Source organism: Atractosteus spatula, chromosome 11 (assembly GCF_055471065.1).
Source record: "Atractosteus spatula isolate fAtrSpa1 chromosome 11, fAtrSpa1.hap1, whole genome shotgun sequence".
Taxonomy (NCBI): Eukaryota; Metazoa; Chordata; class Actinopteri; order Semionotiformes; family Lepisosteidae; genus Atractosteus; species Atractosteus spatula.
Window position 1 is genome coordinate 35988984 of NC_142716.1, and position 17172 is coordinate 36006155.

The window sequence follows — 17172 nt, forward strand, 5'->3', positions numbered from 1 at the left end:
CTGGTCTATTGTGACCTCCCTGTTCCCCCATTTACAAACTCCTCAACGACTCTACACAAATGCTTCCATATCATACGAGTCCGCCTCTAGTTCAAGTGCATCCTGTCCTGTTTAGACAGAACAACCCCCATTAAGCTAGACAGCACTAGACACCCTATCACTTGAGCTCCCTGGGGCCCTGTCATCTTCCCCTTTTCTTCCAGTTTGGGAAGCAGTTGAACACAACAGTCTCTTTGAAATACACACACTGCACATTTCCGGCAAGGAATCCTGTGGGATTAGGCTACTTTGATTGAAGAGAAGCTGCTACAGAATCTGTCTTACAGTTGAGTGCCAAGACTGTCAGTATAGTGACTGCTGAACAGAAGACGTGGAGGTGGACATACAGTAGTATTAATAACTGTTCCACATGCCCAGACAAGATTCACTACAGATCTATCCTAATTATTTTTTTTCCTTGAGTGCAGCTTCATGCAGAAAAGCCTGCCCTCCAATCACTCCAGCCTTTGGCAGTAGAAATATATTTTGTAATTCTAAATAATTTGAAAACCTAAGAAAGTGAAGAATGGTTCATTTAAAAAGGGAAATCATTTACAGACCAATATTCACCCGTGTTCTGTAAAATAAGCCAAAGTTGTGAAAGTACTTGCCTAAAAACCATCAGCAGACTGTCCATTGTCACTAAAATCACATTCAAATAGCGATTTGATAGCTGTATTATGTCATCTGGATGTTTACCTGAACGACAAGAGCTAGTGGTAAAATAAAATTGCTCTGCATGCTGGTGGAGCGGACCGCACATTTGTGACAAGCTCTTTTTTGAGGTTCAGCATAAAAATATTCTACTAGGAGTATATTAAAATCAGAATTCACAAAGAAATTCGGAGAGGCAGTTTTTTTTTCCCAATCAAAGGCGACGTGCAGTGTTAGATTAAGACGAACAGAAAACCATCAAAGTCATAGCACGGAATGCCGAGATAAAATTAACGTTTTGTAGGCTGTGCACCCTTACTCGAGGCGACGTTGGTTCTAGGATTCTTTATGTTGCGACGTTAAACTTTTATTGTATTGTCACACACGCAAAACCTCGTCAAGCCACCCGAGAATCTACAGCCAAGTCCAGCTCAGAGGCGGGACAGAGAGCGCGTCGGGGGCGGGGGCTCCTGCTCACAATAAGGAAAGTAAATTGCAGGGCGCACGTCACTCGGCCAAGGGGAAGAAGCAGAGTAGAACTCTGCTTCTTCTAGAGGAAATTGTGTGTGTGTGTGCGATTTGCAAAAACCAAAGAAAAGGCAGATTTTTACTTGTTCAAAAAGCAGGGACCTGCAAAAAGCGAAGCACCATGAAGCATTTCTGTGGACTGAGGAACTCTTCCTTCTGGGTAAGACGCAATAGCTAACTTGACTGTAACACAAATTACGACGTGAAAGGTTATAATTAAACACAGTACTTCACCACGGGCTTGTGGAATATTGTTTGCTTATCAGCTGCTTCTGTTGCACACAAAACGAAGCAAGCTCGCCACGCGCGACCCCTGAAGTCATGCACTGAAGTCAACACTCAGTGAACATGCAGCAGTGCCAGATTTATCATTTTTCTGCGCATCAAAACATCGCCTGGTGTATGTCCACACCTAGGCTATTAGAAAACGCTGATCAAGTCGCGTGGGTGTTAGATGCAATGTTTTAAATGGCTGGGTAACAGTTCTTTATGGCTGGATTTTGGAAAAATGCTTAAGTTGCCGAACCCAAACTTTGCGAAGAGTGTAGTACAACTAAAATATCGTACCTTCATAAGAATTAGCAAGATGCTAGACGTCGCGTACTGCTTTGAGTTTTCCCCGAAGGGTTTGCAAGCTGCAGGGATGTATCAGTCCCTCTTCCTCCTTCCGCGGTATCTGTGATTTGCTCTGCGTGGGGCATCGCAGCGCTGGAGCGAATGGTGCAATACAGGTGCGTCGAAGTGGGCGCACGATTGTCTGCAAAACATGCCCCCTTTCGAGCCAAGGTGTGGTACAGGCAGCAGGCACAGCTTTGGGGCGCACTGGTGCAGCTTACCAAATTTTACAATAAAGCGCAGTTATTGAAGTCCTGTTGTACGAGCGAGCGACAGAGACTTGGCTAAGTACTGTCCAAGCAAGGCGACCAGCCGCGGGAGTGCTTCACGGTGACACTCGGTGACATTATCTCTACAGATATTTCACCTAACGACAGTGGATTAATTTTAGTCGTCGGAAAAATAACTCACAGTAAGATACTTAGTATTTTGTTGAAATTGTTTCACAGGTTATTGACTTTTTGGCCAACACACAGGCAAAGAAAAACGTATGAAGTGATATAGAAAAGTGAGCTCTGGAAAGGGACAAGTCAAAAAACTAAAAGACAAGAGACTGCGCAGAACCTAAGCACGCTAATGTTTTACTGCTTATGCCGCCGAGGAAGTTCGGTAGGGTAGAATAACCCCTTCAATACTCTCAATACTTCAGTAATCTCCTCGCTTCCCTCCTGTCAATTGTCTAGAATTTAAACCCCTTAAACTAAGTCTCTCATCCACTACAAAGTTATTTATTTAAGGTAAGACTCCTGAATTGACATTCAATTCGTCATGGTATGTCTGAGGACTCACATCATGTGTTCTTTTGTTACAGAATGAGAGAAGGAGTATAAATCTGAGCAGTTTGCCCATAAAGTTGTTCTTGTAACACACAAGAACAACTTTATGGGCAAACTGCTCAGATTTATACTCCTTCTCTCATTCTGTAACAAAAGAACACATGATGTGAGTCCTCAGACACAGCAGTGTCTCAAAAATGTTACCACAAATCTGGTGAAGCTTGTCAACTGTGATGGAACTCAGAAGCAGAAAGTTACAATAATTTGTTTTGTGGATTTTTTTAGGATGAGAACAAGAGTTTCTATAAGCTTACTTTACTTCTCTTAGAGAGCTACTGACTGGAGATCTAATGTTTAATTTGGACCTCCCTGCCATCTTCCTTACAGTGCTGTGCACTCGATAGACTGTGTTCTGTAATCCACTTAGGCATGGACGGGGGTTGAAACCAGTGAGAAGCAGATCAGTCAGAATTGGGGAACTTGGTGTGATGATGAGAACTGAGAACAGAAGGCACTTCTTGACACAAAGGGTTTTGGGAGTGTAGTTGAGGCTGCTACCATGGCTTCTTTCAAGAATCACCTGGATGAGATTCTTGAAATCAATAAGTTAATAACTAACAAATGGGCCAGATTTTATTACTATTCTTTTTATAACTATTCTTTTCAGAACATTTTTTGGATGAACAGCCCTGTTGGGACCACATTTCCCAGAAACCTCTGCTGCTATCAGTCACCTGGCCAGTTGCAGGGAGACACTTGGTCAGATGACTGCTTAAAAAGTAGGAAACAGAGGTTTCTAGTGTTAGTATGTCAGTGTATATCTGCTGCTTGAAGGCCAGAGGGTAGAAAGGGAAATAAATTTGTGAGTTTTTGGAACTTTTAAAAGGGTTCTTTGTGAAGACTACAGTACTTATGAGAGTTGTGGAGAGAAACTCAGTTTTTAATAATTATAAATTTTGAGAACAGTCTCGGGGGAAACCGCAAAATTATTTGTTGAGGCTGGTAAGCTGTTTAGCCGCGGTTTGGCTGAGATAGTTAGGGACTTTAAGATAAAATAGACAGGCTTTTATTTTGGTGTTTGGTAGTGATGCATTTTTTATTTCCCCTGCACTGTGAAACAAAACATGCCTGTTTGGTGTGTCTATGGCTTGGACCCGCCTATTTTAAAAATCCCATTGCTTCACGCTGTCACAAAAGAAACCTGACATTTAATAGGTGGCTCAGATCTAATAGTGGCACACCTCGAATGAAGGGAACTTCTTTAAAGCTGCTGTATCTCACATTTCTGTTCTGTTTCAAATGAAAGAATAAGTCTTTCTGTTATTATTTGTTGACTTGGCTGACTTCTTTATTCAAAGCAACCTGCATATATACAGTACAGCTGGGTAATGTACTGACACAATCTGAGTGAAAAACCTTGTTCAAGGGTACAAGAGATGTACTCTAACCAGGATTTGAATCCGCAATCCTCCGGCTAAAAGTTTAGCGCCCTCACCATTCCTCAACATTGGTGCCTATATTAATATTTCTTAATATGACATTTATAACTTTTATATTCTTTTAATGAAAGGAGTTCAGAAGGAAAAAAACCTCCAGAGACAGAAAAGGCTTTTCTACATGCTTATAGCCAATGTTTAGGTATGTGCAACAACTTGTTATAAGTAAACTTTTTATTCCGTCTTAATAAAATTAATAGCAATGTCTTAAAATCTTTGTGCTAACGTGTTTGTCTCCAATGCAGGGTATCAAGGTGTCTGATAATTGTTGAGTGATCCTGTGGATACAGTGAAAGGAAAACCATGAAGTAGTTCTAACAAAAAAAATGCAAACTAATTAAGGCTTTGAAAAAAGCAGGATGATGAATAACACATCGTGAGCGGGAAATGTAGTGGGTGGACAGTGAGTCTGACAATGTGCTTTTGTCTAAATTGCATAAAGTTCAAACAGCAACTGATGTGTGGCTGACATATGGTGTTTACCTGGTGTTACCACAGGGGATGAAAGGGTACAGCAGACAGATGTCACTTTGCTTTCCCACCTGCTTTGTATGATAAAAAGAAGGCCTCTTCCTGGACCCTAGCCTCTGCCTGCAGGTAGATGCTGATGTTGGGGATGTTTCACTGGGTCTTCACTAGTCCACTATTATTGACCCTTTCACTGGGCTGACAAGCAGCAGGAGTTCAGCTGTGCTGTGGGCCTTTTCCTCGAGTCTGCTTAATTATTGCTCAATAAGGCCTACCAGTGCCAAGCCTGTTTAGCTCAGTCTTCCAGTGGGCACAAAGACTTTTCTACAGCTACTCGTAATCAAAGTTAGTACTAATTATTAGCTAATGAGGAACAATTAGGTTAGCATGGAGACACAGTGGTTAGCATTGCGGTCTCACCGTAAAGGCCGTAATTCTGGACCCGGGGTGCTGCCTGCGTGAAGTCTGTATGTTCTCCCCGTGTTCATGTGGGTTTCCTCTGGGTGCTCTGGTTTCCTCCCACATTCCAAAGACATACTGTTAGGTTAAGTGGCCTCATGGGAAAATGGGCCCTGATGTGAGTGTATGTCTGCCCTGTAATGGACTTGTTAACCACTGTGCCTGCAAGTGGTACAGCACAGCAAGGCTAACCACTGCACCACCATGACACTTTTACTGCACAAGTAAGATGGTGAAAACCTGTTTTTTTTACTGTTTATGCACCTCACAGATCCCCCACTTAACACCGTTCTGTTGTTAACAGGCCTTATTTAATATGAGGACACCCAGGTGAAGATGGGGAGAACCTATAAAATCCAAGCAGGCAGCACCTGAATAGAAACAGAGTAGAAACCCACGCTCTGAGGCAGCAATGTTAACCACTGCGCCACTGTGCTGCCCTTATGTATTGCACTTATTCCAGGTTGTTATGAATTGTTGATTTAGAGATGACCTGTAAGACCTGCTGTTGGCCACCAGTGGATTAGAGCATGATTCCAAACCTCAGCTGGTAGCTGGTGAAGACAACCCTAGCATGCAGGAATGGAGTCATGCTTCTAGCTGTGGATGGCAGTATAAAAGTGATCACATTGCAGTGATTCAGAGTGGGAATGTAGCCCGAGATGTTTAATGTAGCATCCCTGAAGGTTTCTTTATCTGTCTCAGAAACTCTGTCAAGTTTCAAGATGTACAGTATATCTTGGATTACAGAGTGATATGGAAATTGATAAATGCATTCACATGTAGGATAAGCAGGTAGTGGATACTGTAGTAATGATTTAGCAATGTTATTTCTCTTTTGTTACATTAATGCATTAAAAAAAAACTGATTGTGCATTTGCATGCCACGGTGATAATATACAGTAACATGTACCTCCGGCTCATTCAGTGCTTGATGCCACAATTGCCATATCCTGGTGAATGTGGTGCTGATAGTTTCAAAATTCAGCCTGGTTACCAGTTACCAGTAAAAAGAATGAGGCAGTTCTCTCAGCTTGACATGAGGATTGCTTCAGTCCCTGTCTGGGTGTTTCTGATATTATAGATGAATAACCTTTTGTGCACCCGCTGGAGAGACCTATCTGTTCCCTGTAAACAAATTATGCTGCTGGTATTAGTCACGACCGCTGTAACATTGTTTAATTCTCTCTACGGTTTACTCTATCCCATCCCATTTCTCTTGGCAGGAAATGCACAGAATGTGCCTACAGCCTGACTGAGTTAAATACTGTGTGATTCAATTTTTTTGGAGCGCTTGTCGATTAGAGTTGGTACTGCCATTTTTCCTGCTGCAGGGGTCATGCGAGGTAACAGTTAGCAAATCTGTGAGCCGATCTCGGTCTGCCAGAGCCCCAGTTTAAGACCCTGCTGTATTAATGGAATCACACTGCCTGTCTGAACAGTACATGCTGTCTGTGTGCTTTATCTATTTTGTCCTAATGTGTAAAGCGGAAAACCTAACACAGTGTTTTATAATGTCTCCATCTCTTTTGAAAAATAAAAAGATTTCTGTGAAGGAGTAATTTTCTGTGCTCTGTCTGCGGAACATTTTCATCTCCGAAATGTATGGCTTTTTTTTTCAAATCAGTTGGAACCCCTTTGATTTTTCGCTTGTATTGTGTTGAAAAATAGTAACATCCATTATGCTGTGGGTCAAATTGACCGTATGGTTTCAATCTACTCAGAACAGTCATATAAAAAAAAACCTCACCTGGCCATCCAGTAAGAAATATGCAAGAGAAGTTCTATTTCAAATGCTGAATTTAATAACTGACAATTAAACACATTTCCTTTGTATAAACAGTCCGATTTTGTTAAAACCTGCAGATTCAGGTGATTGCAGCCTTGATCCCTTGAACCCTTTTAAAATGATCTCTTTACTTTCTTTCACTCGCTTTACTAACTTTGTGTGTGTGTGTGCTTGTTACTGATGTACTTCTTCCATTTGGTAAGTGGCTCGGGCGGAGGTTGGGAAGATCTGGCATTTTGCATGTTCTTTTTTACTGCCAGGGAATTGAGGTAGAGGCCAGATCACCAGAGGCCAAAAGGCTGTACATTTCTGTCACCTTATCAAGGCTGTCACCCCCTCCTTTGGTGGAACTGTAGTCCAGGATGATTTTTGGTTTCTTATCCTGTCTTGTCTCAGAGAGGCTTCTTTGTGCTTAATACACAGACATTCTTGTTTGTCTTGGGGCAGTATGACATGAAAGTAGTACTTTCAGAGAAAGTGAGTTCTGAGTAATTTAAAGCTATGCTCTGCAGCTTCAGACGTTCATTAGGGAGCGCTGGTGTGTTTCCTTTCACTGTTCCCAGCCTAGTCAGCTTCTTCTTTTGTAGCTCAGTTCTAAGTTGGTAGCACACGAAGAACTATCACATGTTAATATTATGGCCTTGCAGCTCCTCACTCGTATCCAGCACCACCTGCATCCCCTGATTCTTCTCAGGTGCTCCTCTAGCTCGGCTTCCAGTATAAACTTGCATATTCCATGCATAAATCGATTTCTCATCACATGGTGCCCAAAATGTGATGCTATACCTTGCTGGCGTGTTGGGCATGAACTGCCTGAAAGGACAGTGTTCTCCGAATGGAACAATGCGTTCATCCACTGTAACCTGAGGACCAGCATTGTACATGATGCAGGATCTCCATCCATTTCGATTTGCAGCTGTGTCACAGTGGCTGTTTCTGATTGCAGCCAGCTTGTCTCTTTCATGTCGAGCAGGCCTAGTGTGAAGGCTATTGAAACGAATCACCCTAGAGATGATATGAAATGAGTCCAGTGATGTGGTTGCTGGAAAAATTGCTCTTCCACTCTCTGCATTCCACAGACTAGCAGTTGCTTCTCCTTTTGGTTTGTAAACTCCAGCTAATATCTGCAAACCTATGTTTGCATGTAAGTCGGCCTGATCACGTGACTTCTGTTTCTCTTGAAATGCATGCCTCCTATCCAAGTGGGTCATCTCACTACTGCTTAGGGTAGAAGAGTTCAAATGCTGATTGTATGTCATGGATTCGATTGGCTGCAAATCCTGTAGACCCTGGTGCCATTTTGATTATATTAGAAGCTGACTGCCTGCCTTGGGTTTGTTATGGTGATATAGACTATTCTGTTTTTCCATCTTTAAATTTCTATATCCTTTCTCTTGAGAATGGTTGTGTTGTCCCATTGCTTTCATTTGATGAAGCCCTGGCAGATACCTCCTCTGAAACCTCATCAGAAGGAAAGACACAATTAGGATCACCAGAATCACCAACGTCTTCTGTCTCTGAAATGTCCTATGTCTGTAAATACTCATTCTCTATGTTACTATCATTACCTATGCAGAACCTGGGAGGAGCTCATTTTTGAGTGTCTAAGTTAGACATGTACTGATTCAGCAATAAATCAGGAAAGCTCTTTTGCCAAATGCTTCCAGGAGCACAGGCTGTGGATCAGAATTAACTCCAACTCCATCTTTGTGTACAAAGTCTGCACAGTCATTCCAAAACGGATAAAAGAGTCAGAACACTCCATATGTATTCATGACCCTAAATGAGAAAAACTCATTCAATTATACCGAGAAACAGATTAAATAGTAATGCTGTCAAGTTAAAAACTAAAATGAGTCAAGTTGACCTGCAACTGAATAGGAGGGTTAAACATGTTTCTTGGCCAGCAGTGAAGTGTGTGTGTACCATTAATGTTTGCAGCACTGGTTTAATGATTGCCTTTGAATTGAGAATAACAGAAACATCACTCTACAAAAGTATGGTTACAGATCCTTTGTGTCACGCAAGGAGGTGTCCTAATGTATAACTTATTTCACTAAAAATCTGGCAATTTGGAAGAGAGCTTGTACTTGGCTGTTGTATTTTTCATGATTGATTTATGTCTTGTCTTACAGCTTTGGCTCTTTGGACAAATGGCTGACATGCTCCTCATACTTGCTCACCTTGTGATTTTCACATTCTGCATGTTCCAAGGGGCTTCATGGGACGTTTAACGTGCGCTGGAGGAGTAGTGTATCCCTCCGTGACCTCGCTCCGTAGGTGCCTGGGAATCGCTGAAGTTGCCTATTCTGGCCGAAGTGCTAGCTGAATAATCCCAAGATGACGCCTGGCAGGCCTCCACCAGATGTTCCAGGGGAATTCTACTAGTCACATGGCGCTTATAACTAAAATGCTTTTCTCATCACAATATCCTCACCCTAAACACTCATGTGCTCTCCCACTATATTTGCTTCTGTTCTGAAAGGGTGCCCATCTGTAGTGCTGCATTCCTACAACTACTAGGCTTTTCATTTTGTGATGGCTGCAGATCAAGAGAAAGTGACGTTGCAGTTAGCTGTCTTAATAAATGGTGCGGTGGTTTATTATTTAATATGTGGTTTCCATGAGTTTGTCCATGGCAGTATGACAGTATTTTGTTTTTGCACTTCAAGGCTTACCATTTCTTTTGAATATCCTGCTTCAAATGTGAACAAATGAGAAGAGTGGCTGTACCCATCAGACAGGGAAGACATGATGTAGGATTAATTGTTGGATTAGGATTCAGTTTGAAATTTAATTATTCATGGCTGCATGCTGAGATGCTCTAGAATTAAGTCGATCTTAATCATTTGCTGTGATGTTTTTTGCTGGCGGGTCTAAGTGCAGCTAAAATTACTTTCTTGAGACTGGACAGATGCTGAAATACCCTTTGATTGCAATTGGTTTTATTTATTTTCTAATTTTATGTGCTCTAATGGAAAGAAGTACTGTACAGCTAGTTTGCATGTTGCTAAACGTGGGGCCAAATAGAATTTCTCATGTTGTCAAAATAACCCTCTTCTTTCTTAGTTTTATTGTAACCTTCCTTCCTTTGCTTTATGTCTTAAAAAAAAAGTTTATTAGGCTTTTTTACCCACTTAAAGTAAACAGAACCCCCTAGTATTGCAGTAAAACAGTAATGAAATTAAAAGGTAAGATGAGAAATAGCATCTGACCACACTGTCATTGCACTAGTAGATGTACTTGTCTTGCACTAAAAAATCTAGCCATGCATTTTTTACACAAACTATTTCTGCAAATTAACACAAGGATGTGAGGTATCGAACCATCTCCACCCAGCCACATCAAGCACATTTTTTTAGCGGCTGTTACATCTGCCCGTAATGGACAGCTGTCAGTTGACATTGTGCCAGGAGAATTTCTGAGGTAATTCAGGAATTATCACTAAGTACTGTAGGAGAAGGCATGGGCCCTGCCTTAGTGGAGTAATATTTGCCTGTTTAACAACATTGGATTGTGTCCATTGTCACTGTCCGAGATAGAGGAGCAGTCAGCTTTGATTTCTGAAGACCCTACCTAATGTTTTATGTCCTACTGTACGTAAATGAATGCCTAAAACCTGAAACCACGAATTATGTATTGCATTATGGCTTGAATATTAGCAGGCAACTTGCTGTGTTTTGTCTGCTTTGTCTTGATGAGTAGTTACAGAACTCGTCTTTCAGGCAACATGCAGTGAACATGAGTCCATTGCAAGGGAATTTGACCTGCTCAGAAATGTCAGGACTCTTTGGAATGGTTTGATAATGGTTAACTAACACAACTTGTTGAAAATTAATTCTGATGAAAAATTTACAGTGTCATTTTCTTTCTACCTGACAACTTCGAGGCAGCTGAGGCAGACATCTCTTTATAACTCACCCTGAAGATTTTTTTTCACACTTTAACAGGTTCTGTAATACAAAACCTTATATGGGTAGAACAATAACTATGTAAAATAACAAGTCCTGCACTCAATAATGGATTGCATTTGACCTTAAGACAACTTGATGGTTGTCTTAATTGCTCATTTAAAGAATGGAAAACCATTTCAACAGCTTTTGGAAAACCATTGTTTTCTGAAGAGAATTGTTCTAATAGTCATTAGAGGAATTTTATCTCTGTAATGTCGTTTCCTTCTGCTTGTTTTTAAGTGGTATGTGAACTAAACCATCACAGTGAGAGGAAAAGCAATGCAAAGCCAAATTAGAGCAATTTCAGCTGATTAATATGGTTCTTCACATGGGGTCACATGGAAACTCTCAGAACCCTCCAGAGAAGATGGGGATTTTTAAGATGTAAAAATTGCTTCTTATAAGAAGCATGTAGTGACAGGAAGACATTCTTTAAGATTAAAATAAAATCTGTTTTTTTTTCACAAAGGTAGGGGGAGGAAAGAGTGGGTGATTGATAGTTGTGTAACAACACAGTGGGATTTCTCATTTCCTGTGGATGACAAAGCATTCTTATTGAAAACAACAAAAACCAATAACCCACTTTGTGCCTTTGTGATGTTAAACTGAAATGAACTACAGAATTCGGTACCTAATGTCACCTTTAGTCTTAGTCACTTAAGATTTGGCTTAGTTTAGTCGGGTTTCTACCTGAAAGCAGCTCTGTTTATAAGGCATTAAGAGAATTCCATGTCTTTCTTGAGAACTGGATGGACCAGCTTTGACAGAACAGCCACACATTGGCAGACTCTCCAGGTATGCTTTTCGTACTAAGACATGTTTCAGAGCCCCGAGGTCCTGACTAACTGGCTATTAAAGATCACTTCGTGGATAATATAAAAGGCACTCTGTGGAGGAGTAGGGGTGTTAGCCCTGGAGTCCTGGCTGAATTACACTTTGGATGTGTACAGTCAGGTCTTCCTAAAATTTCCTGTTGATTCAGTGTGGAGAAGAACCCATTCACCACTCATGTACTGTGTACTGGAGCTGCTGGCACATACAGTAATAGCTACTCTGCAATACCCAGGTGGGGCTGCACTCTAGTGATTCTTAAAGTGTGTCCCCTGCTGTATGTGAAGTGCTTTAGGGTGTAAACAGCTCTATAAATGTGATTGCATTAATTATTTTCCCTTCTTATGAAAAAACACTTTTGGCGCTTGTGTAGCTTTTGTGGTAGACCATTGCACTAGTAATACAAAGCCTTGGGGTACATAATTATAATTAGTAATTATGGCCTTTTTTTTCACTAAGGAAACTGACCTTCATATTGCAAAAGGCTTGAATTTAGTTTCTAAATAAAAGCGTTTTTTGGGTTTTATTGGAAAAGTGAAAAGTATTACTAATACACCATATGACAGATCTCCACTAGTGAGAGGTTTCTATTGCTGCTTTTCTGTTTCAAATCACTGGGAAAATAAATTGGATGAAATCTTGTAACATTTTGGCTGTCAGCTGAAGGAGAAGGTCATGAAGATGAGCAGCTTCTAATTGGGCTCCAACACTGAGTCCAGGAACGGTGGCTGTGCTCTTACTGAACTAGACAAGCGCTTGCGTTTCCCAGAATAGTGCAGTGTGAATCACTACTGCAGTGCCCTATTTAACACTGACAAACTCTTTAGCACTTTTTTTATTTAAACAATATTAGCCATGTGGATTTTGCATTTTACTTGCTTAAAACAGAATTGTGTTTGTCCGAGCTAGTAGTTCCAGGTGGAAAAGATAAAGTTGACTTAATGATAAATTGCATTTATTCAAAATAAGTAAACATCAGCGAGGTTAATCCAGGAGGTCTTGTTAATGTGTAAAAAAAGTTGTACTTGGTGCATAGAATTTCTTCTATTCATATTTATACATGTACTTTCAACAAGTCCTCAACAGTGTGTAGATGGTTACCTGGTTACCTGTATTGTCTGTACAAAAATCTTTTAATATAGAAAACCTAGGATCCATAAGGAGTTCATAAGCAGTCTCAATCTAGACTTGAAGTAGGAAGATCTGAATATACTTAATCATTCATTTCGGCCCTGGCTTCAGTTCTGGGCCTGGGATGCTGTCTGCGTGAGGTTTGTATGTTCTCTCTGTGTTCGCAGGGGATTTCCTCTGGGTGCTCCAGTTTCCTCCCACAGCCCCAAAACATGCTGGCAGGTTAACTGGCTTCTGGGAAAATTGCCCCTAGGTGTGAGCGTGTCTGTGTGTGCCCTGTAACGGACTGGTATCCCATCCAGGTGTGTCCTGTCCTTTTCCCATTGCTTCCCCCACGACTCTGTATTGGAAGAAGCAGTTAAAAAATGGATGGTTAATTTTACATTTCCTACATCAGAATTGACTGATGAGCAAAGTATAAAATGCATTAAACAGTAAGAGATCTCATTATTACTTTTCCCTCGTAATAAGAAGTTAGCCTGATAGTAAGTCTTAATAATTTGTACTGAGTCTTTACCAGTTGAACGGAGATTTTAATGAAAGTTCAGAAGGAGTGACAGCAGCCAAGTTCCTCTTCACCTCTGCTACTCTAACTTGTGATCCTCCATGACATTGCTTCCCAGAATTCTACAAAAATCTCAGTGAGAGCCTCCATTTTCCTCACAATCATTTTCTGTTGCGTTCCTGCTCCACCCCATGTCCACGTTCACATCGAGATGTGGTGTCGCAAGTGGCACACAGTGTTAACCCTGAGAAGGAAAGTGTGAAATTAATTAGTGTTACTATAATCTTGAATACGTAATTTAACATTTCATCAGAAGTAAAATTCAAATCTAAGAGATTAGACAGTGTTGCCAAGAGTGGAACAGTGGGTGAGGTTGTCCTTGCGATGCTACATGCAGAAGATCTCAGCTGCTCAGTTCAGTCTGACCTGAGGCGTCTCACCCTTGTTTCCCAGGGTTGGTAAAACTGGATTGCCATGACTTTTTTGATGGAAAATACAGTAGCCGTTAGTGCCTCAATCTGAGAAATTGTTCAGATGTTTGGTTATTTCCCTAAACCTGTCTGAGTAGCTCATGAGCACTGTTAAATAAACTTGCACAGGGCTCCCCTGAAATGCACATACCCACTTTTTTATTTTTAACAGTAAGTAAGGCCCCTGACCCCTTCAGCAGTCAGTGTTTAGTCCTGTTAAGAGATTTTTTCAAAACTAGTTTCGTCACATTCCAAACTGTTCATTGTGGATTGAATCTCGGCAGGACTATTCTTTTCTGTGAAAATAGTGAAAGTGCCCAAGCCCGTTTTTTATTTCAGCATCCTGACATCGGCCTGTGTTTTACTGACCAAAGGTCAGTGTCTGAAGAGTTTGATGATTTTGGGTGGTGTATTTTAGATGCTTCGTTCATTCATTCCCCTGGCTAACCTCTTTGTTGTTTCTGTCATGTCTTTTTCACGGTGATCTAATGCTGTTGCAAATCCATTATTTCGCACTTATCTCTGCCCCTAATCTTCATCATTATCTGCACGATGTCAATGGCTTTTCTGTATTAAAAATGTCTGATTATTCTAAGGTGTTGTCTTGAAGCTGTAGTGATGAACTCACCTGTCATTCCTCTCTGAAAATTGGCTCCTTTAACAGCCCTAGTGTTTCTGTGATGCCTTTCATAGAGTGGGCTTTCCTTGTTTTTTAGCCATGTTTTGTTGCGAAATTCTTAATGATTTTTATTAGTCAAATCTGGTTTTAATTAGTAAACAGACATGATCAATAAGTCGAAAGCATTAGCTTTAGACTGTTGTTGTACTTCATTCAGTGTGGATATAAACAGGATCTTCTATTCTCTCCATAAGCAATAGGACTTTCTAAGCAAAGATTTTTCTGAATACCTCGAATTCCTGTCTGCAAACTTGTGAGTATGGTATCAGCCTGTGTTAGTTCTCCTTTAGATATGATATTGGTTATTCTTATGTTTAATGTTGTAAATGTTTGGTTAATTGTTGTTTTGGCAATACTAATCCATTGTTCATGCCATTACACTTGAGTAGAGTAGGATCCATCTGTGTCTGGTGGATTTATTGAGTGAATTATGTCATCCACAGGGTGGAAGCTAATAAAAACTGGTGTTTGTCAGAAGCATTCTCTGGTTAGAAGGGCAGACCCCTTTATCAAATTGTGCCTACAACACATTTCATGTTATCTGCACTGTCCCTGTCTCCTTGGAAACTGGCCTTGTCAGTTCCCAGAAGCTAAGACAGACCAACATTAAGAAAAAAAACCTCATACCTGTTAGTGGTCTGTCAGGTTTCACATTGACAGAAGCCATGAAATGCCATTTTTGTTTTTAGCATCCTGCTGGTGTTGTGTTTCAGAGATGTTATTAAATTCAGCTCCTTAGATTTGCCAAAGAGGTTGGCATGGTGGCACAGTGGTTAACTGGGTTCAGTTCCTGGGGTGCTATCTGCGTGGAGATCGTATGTTTTCTCTGTGTTTGTCTCTTCCTCGGGGCACTCTAGTTTCTTCCTATAGACCAAAGACATGCTTAATTGGCTTCTGTAAAACTAGCCCTGATGTGAGTGTCTGTGTTAGTATTAGTGCAATGCACTGGCATCCAATCTAGTGTGTATTCAATCTTACACCCTTTGCTTGTTTCCCTGTGACTCTGTACTGAATAAAGCAGATTGGAAAATGAATGAATGGATGGACCTGGATAAGGTTTACATCCTTGAGAGGAAAATTATGGGACCTTGTACAGTATCTTTGTTTTAATCTAATTCAGTTTAATTGGTCATATTCCTCTCCTGGTTTTGCTTGTGGCTTTTATAGTAAGTCTGACCTATGCTGAAAATCACATTTCACATAGAACAGCCACATACTGATTGAATTCTTAACATAACTTAGATCTGTTTTATGTTACCAGTTTAATATTTATTCCATTTATCTACAGACTAAAATCTTTTCATTGGGCAAGGAGAATATTGTTGTCAATACATCTTTATAAGGATGCTGTGAAACAGGAGGGCAGGGAAGCAATTCTGAAATGTATTGCTAATCTGTTGCAGTGCTTTTGAATTGGAGAGACAAACCCAGAAAGCTATATTTGCAGAAATAATCTATAAATGTCAAGTCACATGTCATGGAAACAGGAATCAGTAAACAGGTAGTACTGCTAAACACTGCATCTATGACTCACCTCAGATTTTAGGATTTGTTAGTGCAGTGTTTGATTTCCTGAAAGCCCAACATAAAATATAAGTGTAAAATACATCTATATCATTTCCAAACCCTGAGATGTACAGCATTTTGTGGGTAAATAAGTGTAGAGATGTTCTGAGGTCTACAAAATGCAAACTTTAAAAATTGTTAAATCTGTAACAGGTGTGTAATGATTGCATTTAATGTTAATTTTCCCCTTACATTTTGCTTTAAGTGTTCCTTGACCTTAAAATATGGATAGTAACCATGGGCTGGGGGATATCTAATGTTAAAGGTGACCAAACTGAACCAAGTAACTATAAACTGACCTCCATTAAATGTAGTGCTTTTGTAGAAATGTAGAAAAAAAGTGCCAGCACCTTCCTCCAATCCAAAAACAAATTTGATGTTGGTAAAAATATTGATGGAAGCAGGCTTGTTTATCAGTTTATTAGGCTTGATAAAAACAACATCTCAGAGGACCTTTCCTTGGTAATGGACCTTAAAGATAGAAAACTGCCTTTCTTTGTCATGGTTTTATCTTTATAAATTGGGAGAAAGCAATTCCTGTACTTTTTCTTAATTTTTTTTTATCTCAACTCAAAAATAATAACATTTTTAGCAGGGTTAGATAGCAAGCCAATATTATGCCAGTTCAGTGTTATGGATTATAAATGAATGTTTTTTTTAATCTAACATGATTCAAATAGTAATTGGTGATTATTAGGGAAGTTATTTAGCTCTGTGAATCTTTAAAAGTGCAAAGACTCTGTAAGCAAAATAAAGAAATGAGACATACCAGTACAGTGTTTTTCTCACTGTGAGCCCCATAATGACCACAGCTGAGTGAATATTAATTGGAAAATGGATGCATCTCTTATTGACCAAATGGCAAGCATTCACAGGATTAAATTCAGGAGTATCGTTTGTAGTCTGCTGTTGACAAAGAGGCCCCTCTAAGCCATCCCAGTACAGCACTTAGGTAAAAAATCCCCCTAATTACGTAATTGACTTAAACAAGAGTCAGCCACGTGAAGAGCTAGCTGCTGAAGACACAAGTGTCCTCCTTTTTTGTGCAGGGCTCTTAATGGAGTTTTAAATGAAGGTTTGGGAGGAGGTCACACTCTGTTCTCGATGTGTAAAAATCGCATCTCTTGAACTTCCGCTTGTGCTTCTTCTCTCACGCCCCGCCCCACAATCTAATAGCCATTACCTCAGAGTTAAACCAATAAAACATTAATCC

At 40.3% G+C, this 17172-nt stretch overlaps 1 protein-coding gene and 1 pseudogene across 1 annotated transcript in view; one reads left to right on the forward strand and one right to left on the reverse strand.

Moving 5' to 3' along the window:
* Positions 1-1218: 1218 nt before the first annotated feature.
* Positions 1219-17172, forward strand: part of abcc3 (ATP-binding cassette, sub-family C (CFTR/MRP), member 3) — a 94473-nt gene continuing 78519 nt past the window's right edge. Inside the window, exon 1 of the mRNA XM_088928231.1 lies at positions 1219-1381. Within this exon, the coding sequence (XP_088784357.1) occupies positions 1343-1381 (39 nt within the window). The 5' untranslated portion in view covers positions 1219-1342. The remainder of the gene's footprint in view (positions 1382-17172) is intronic.
* Positions 7445-8129, reverse strand: LOC148823951 (uncharacterized; annotated as a pseudogene).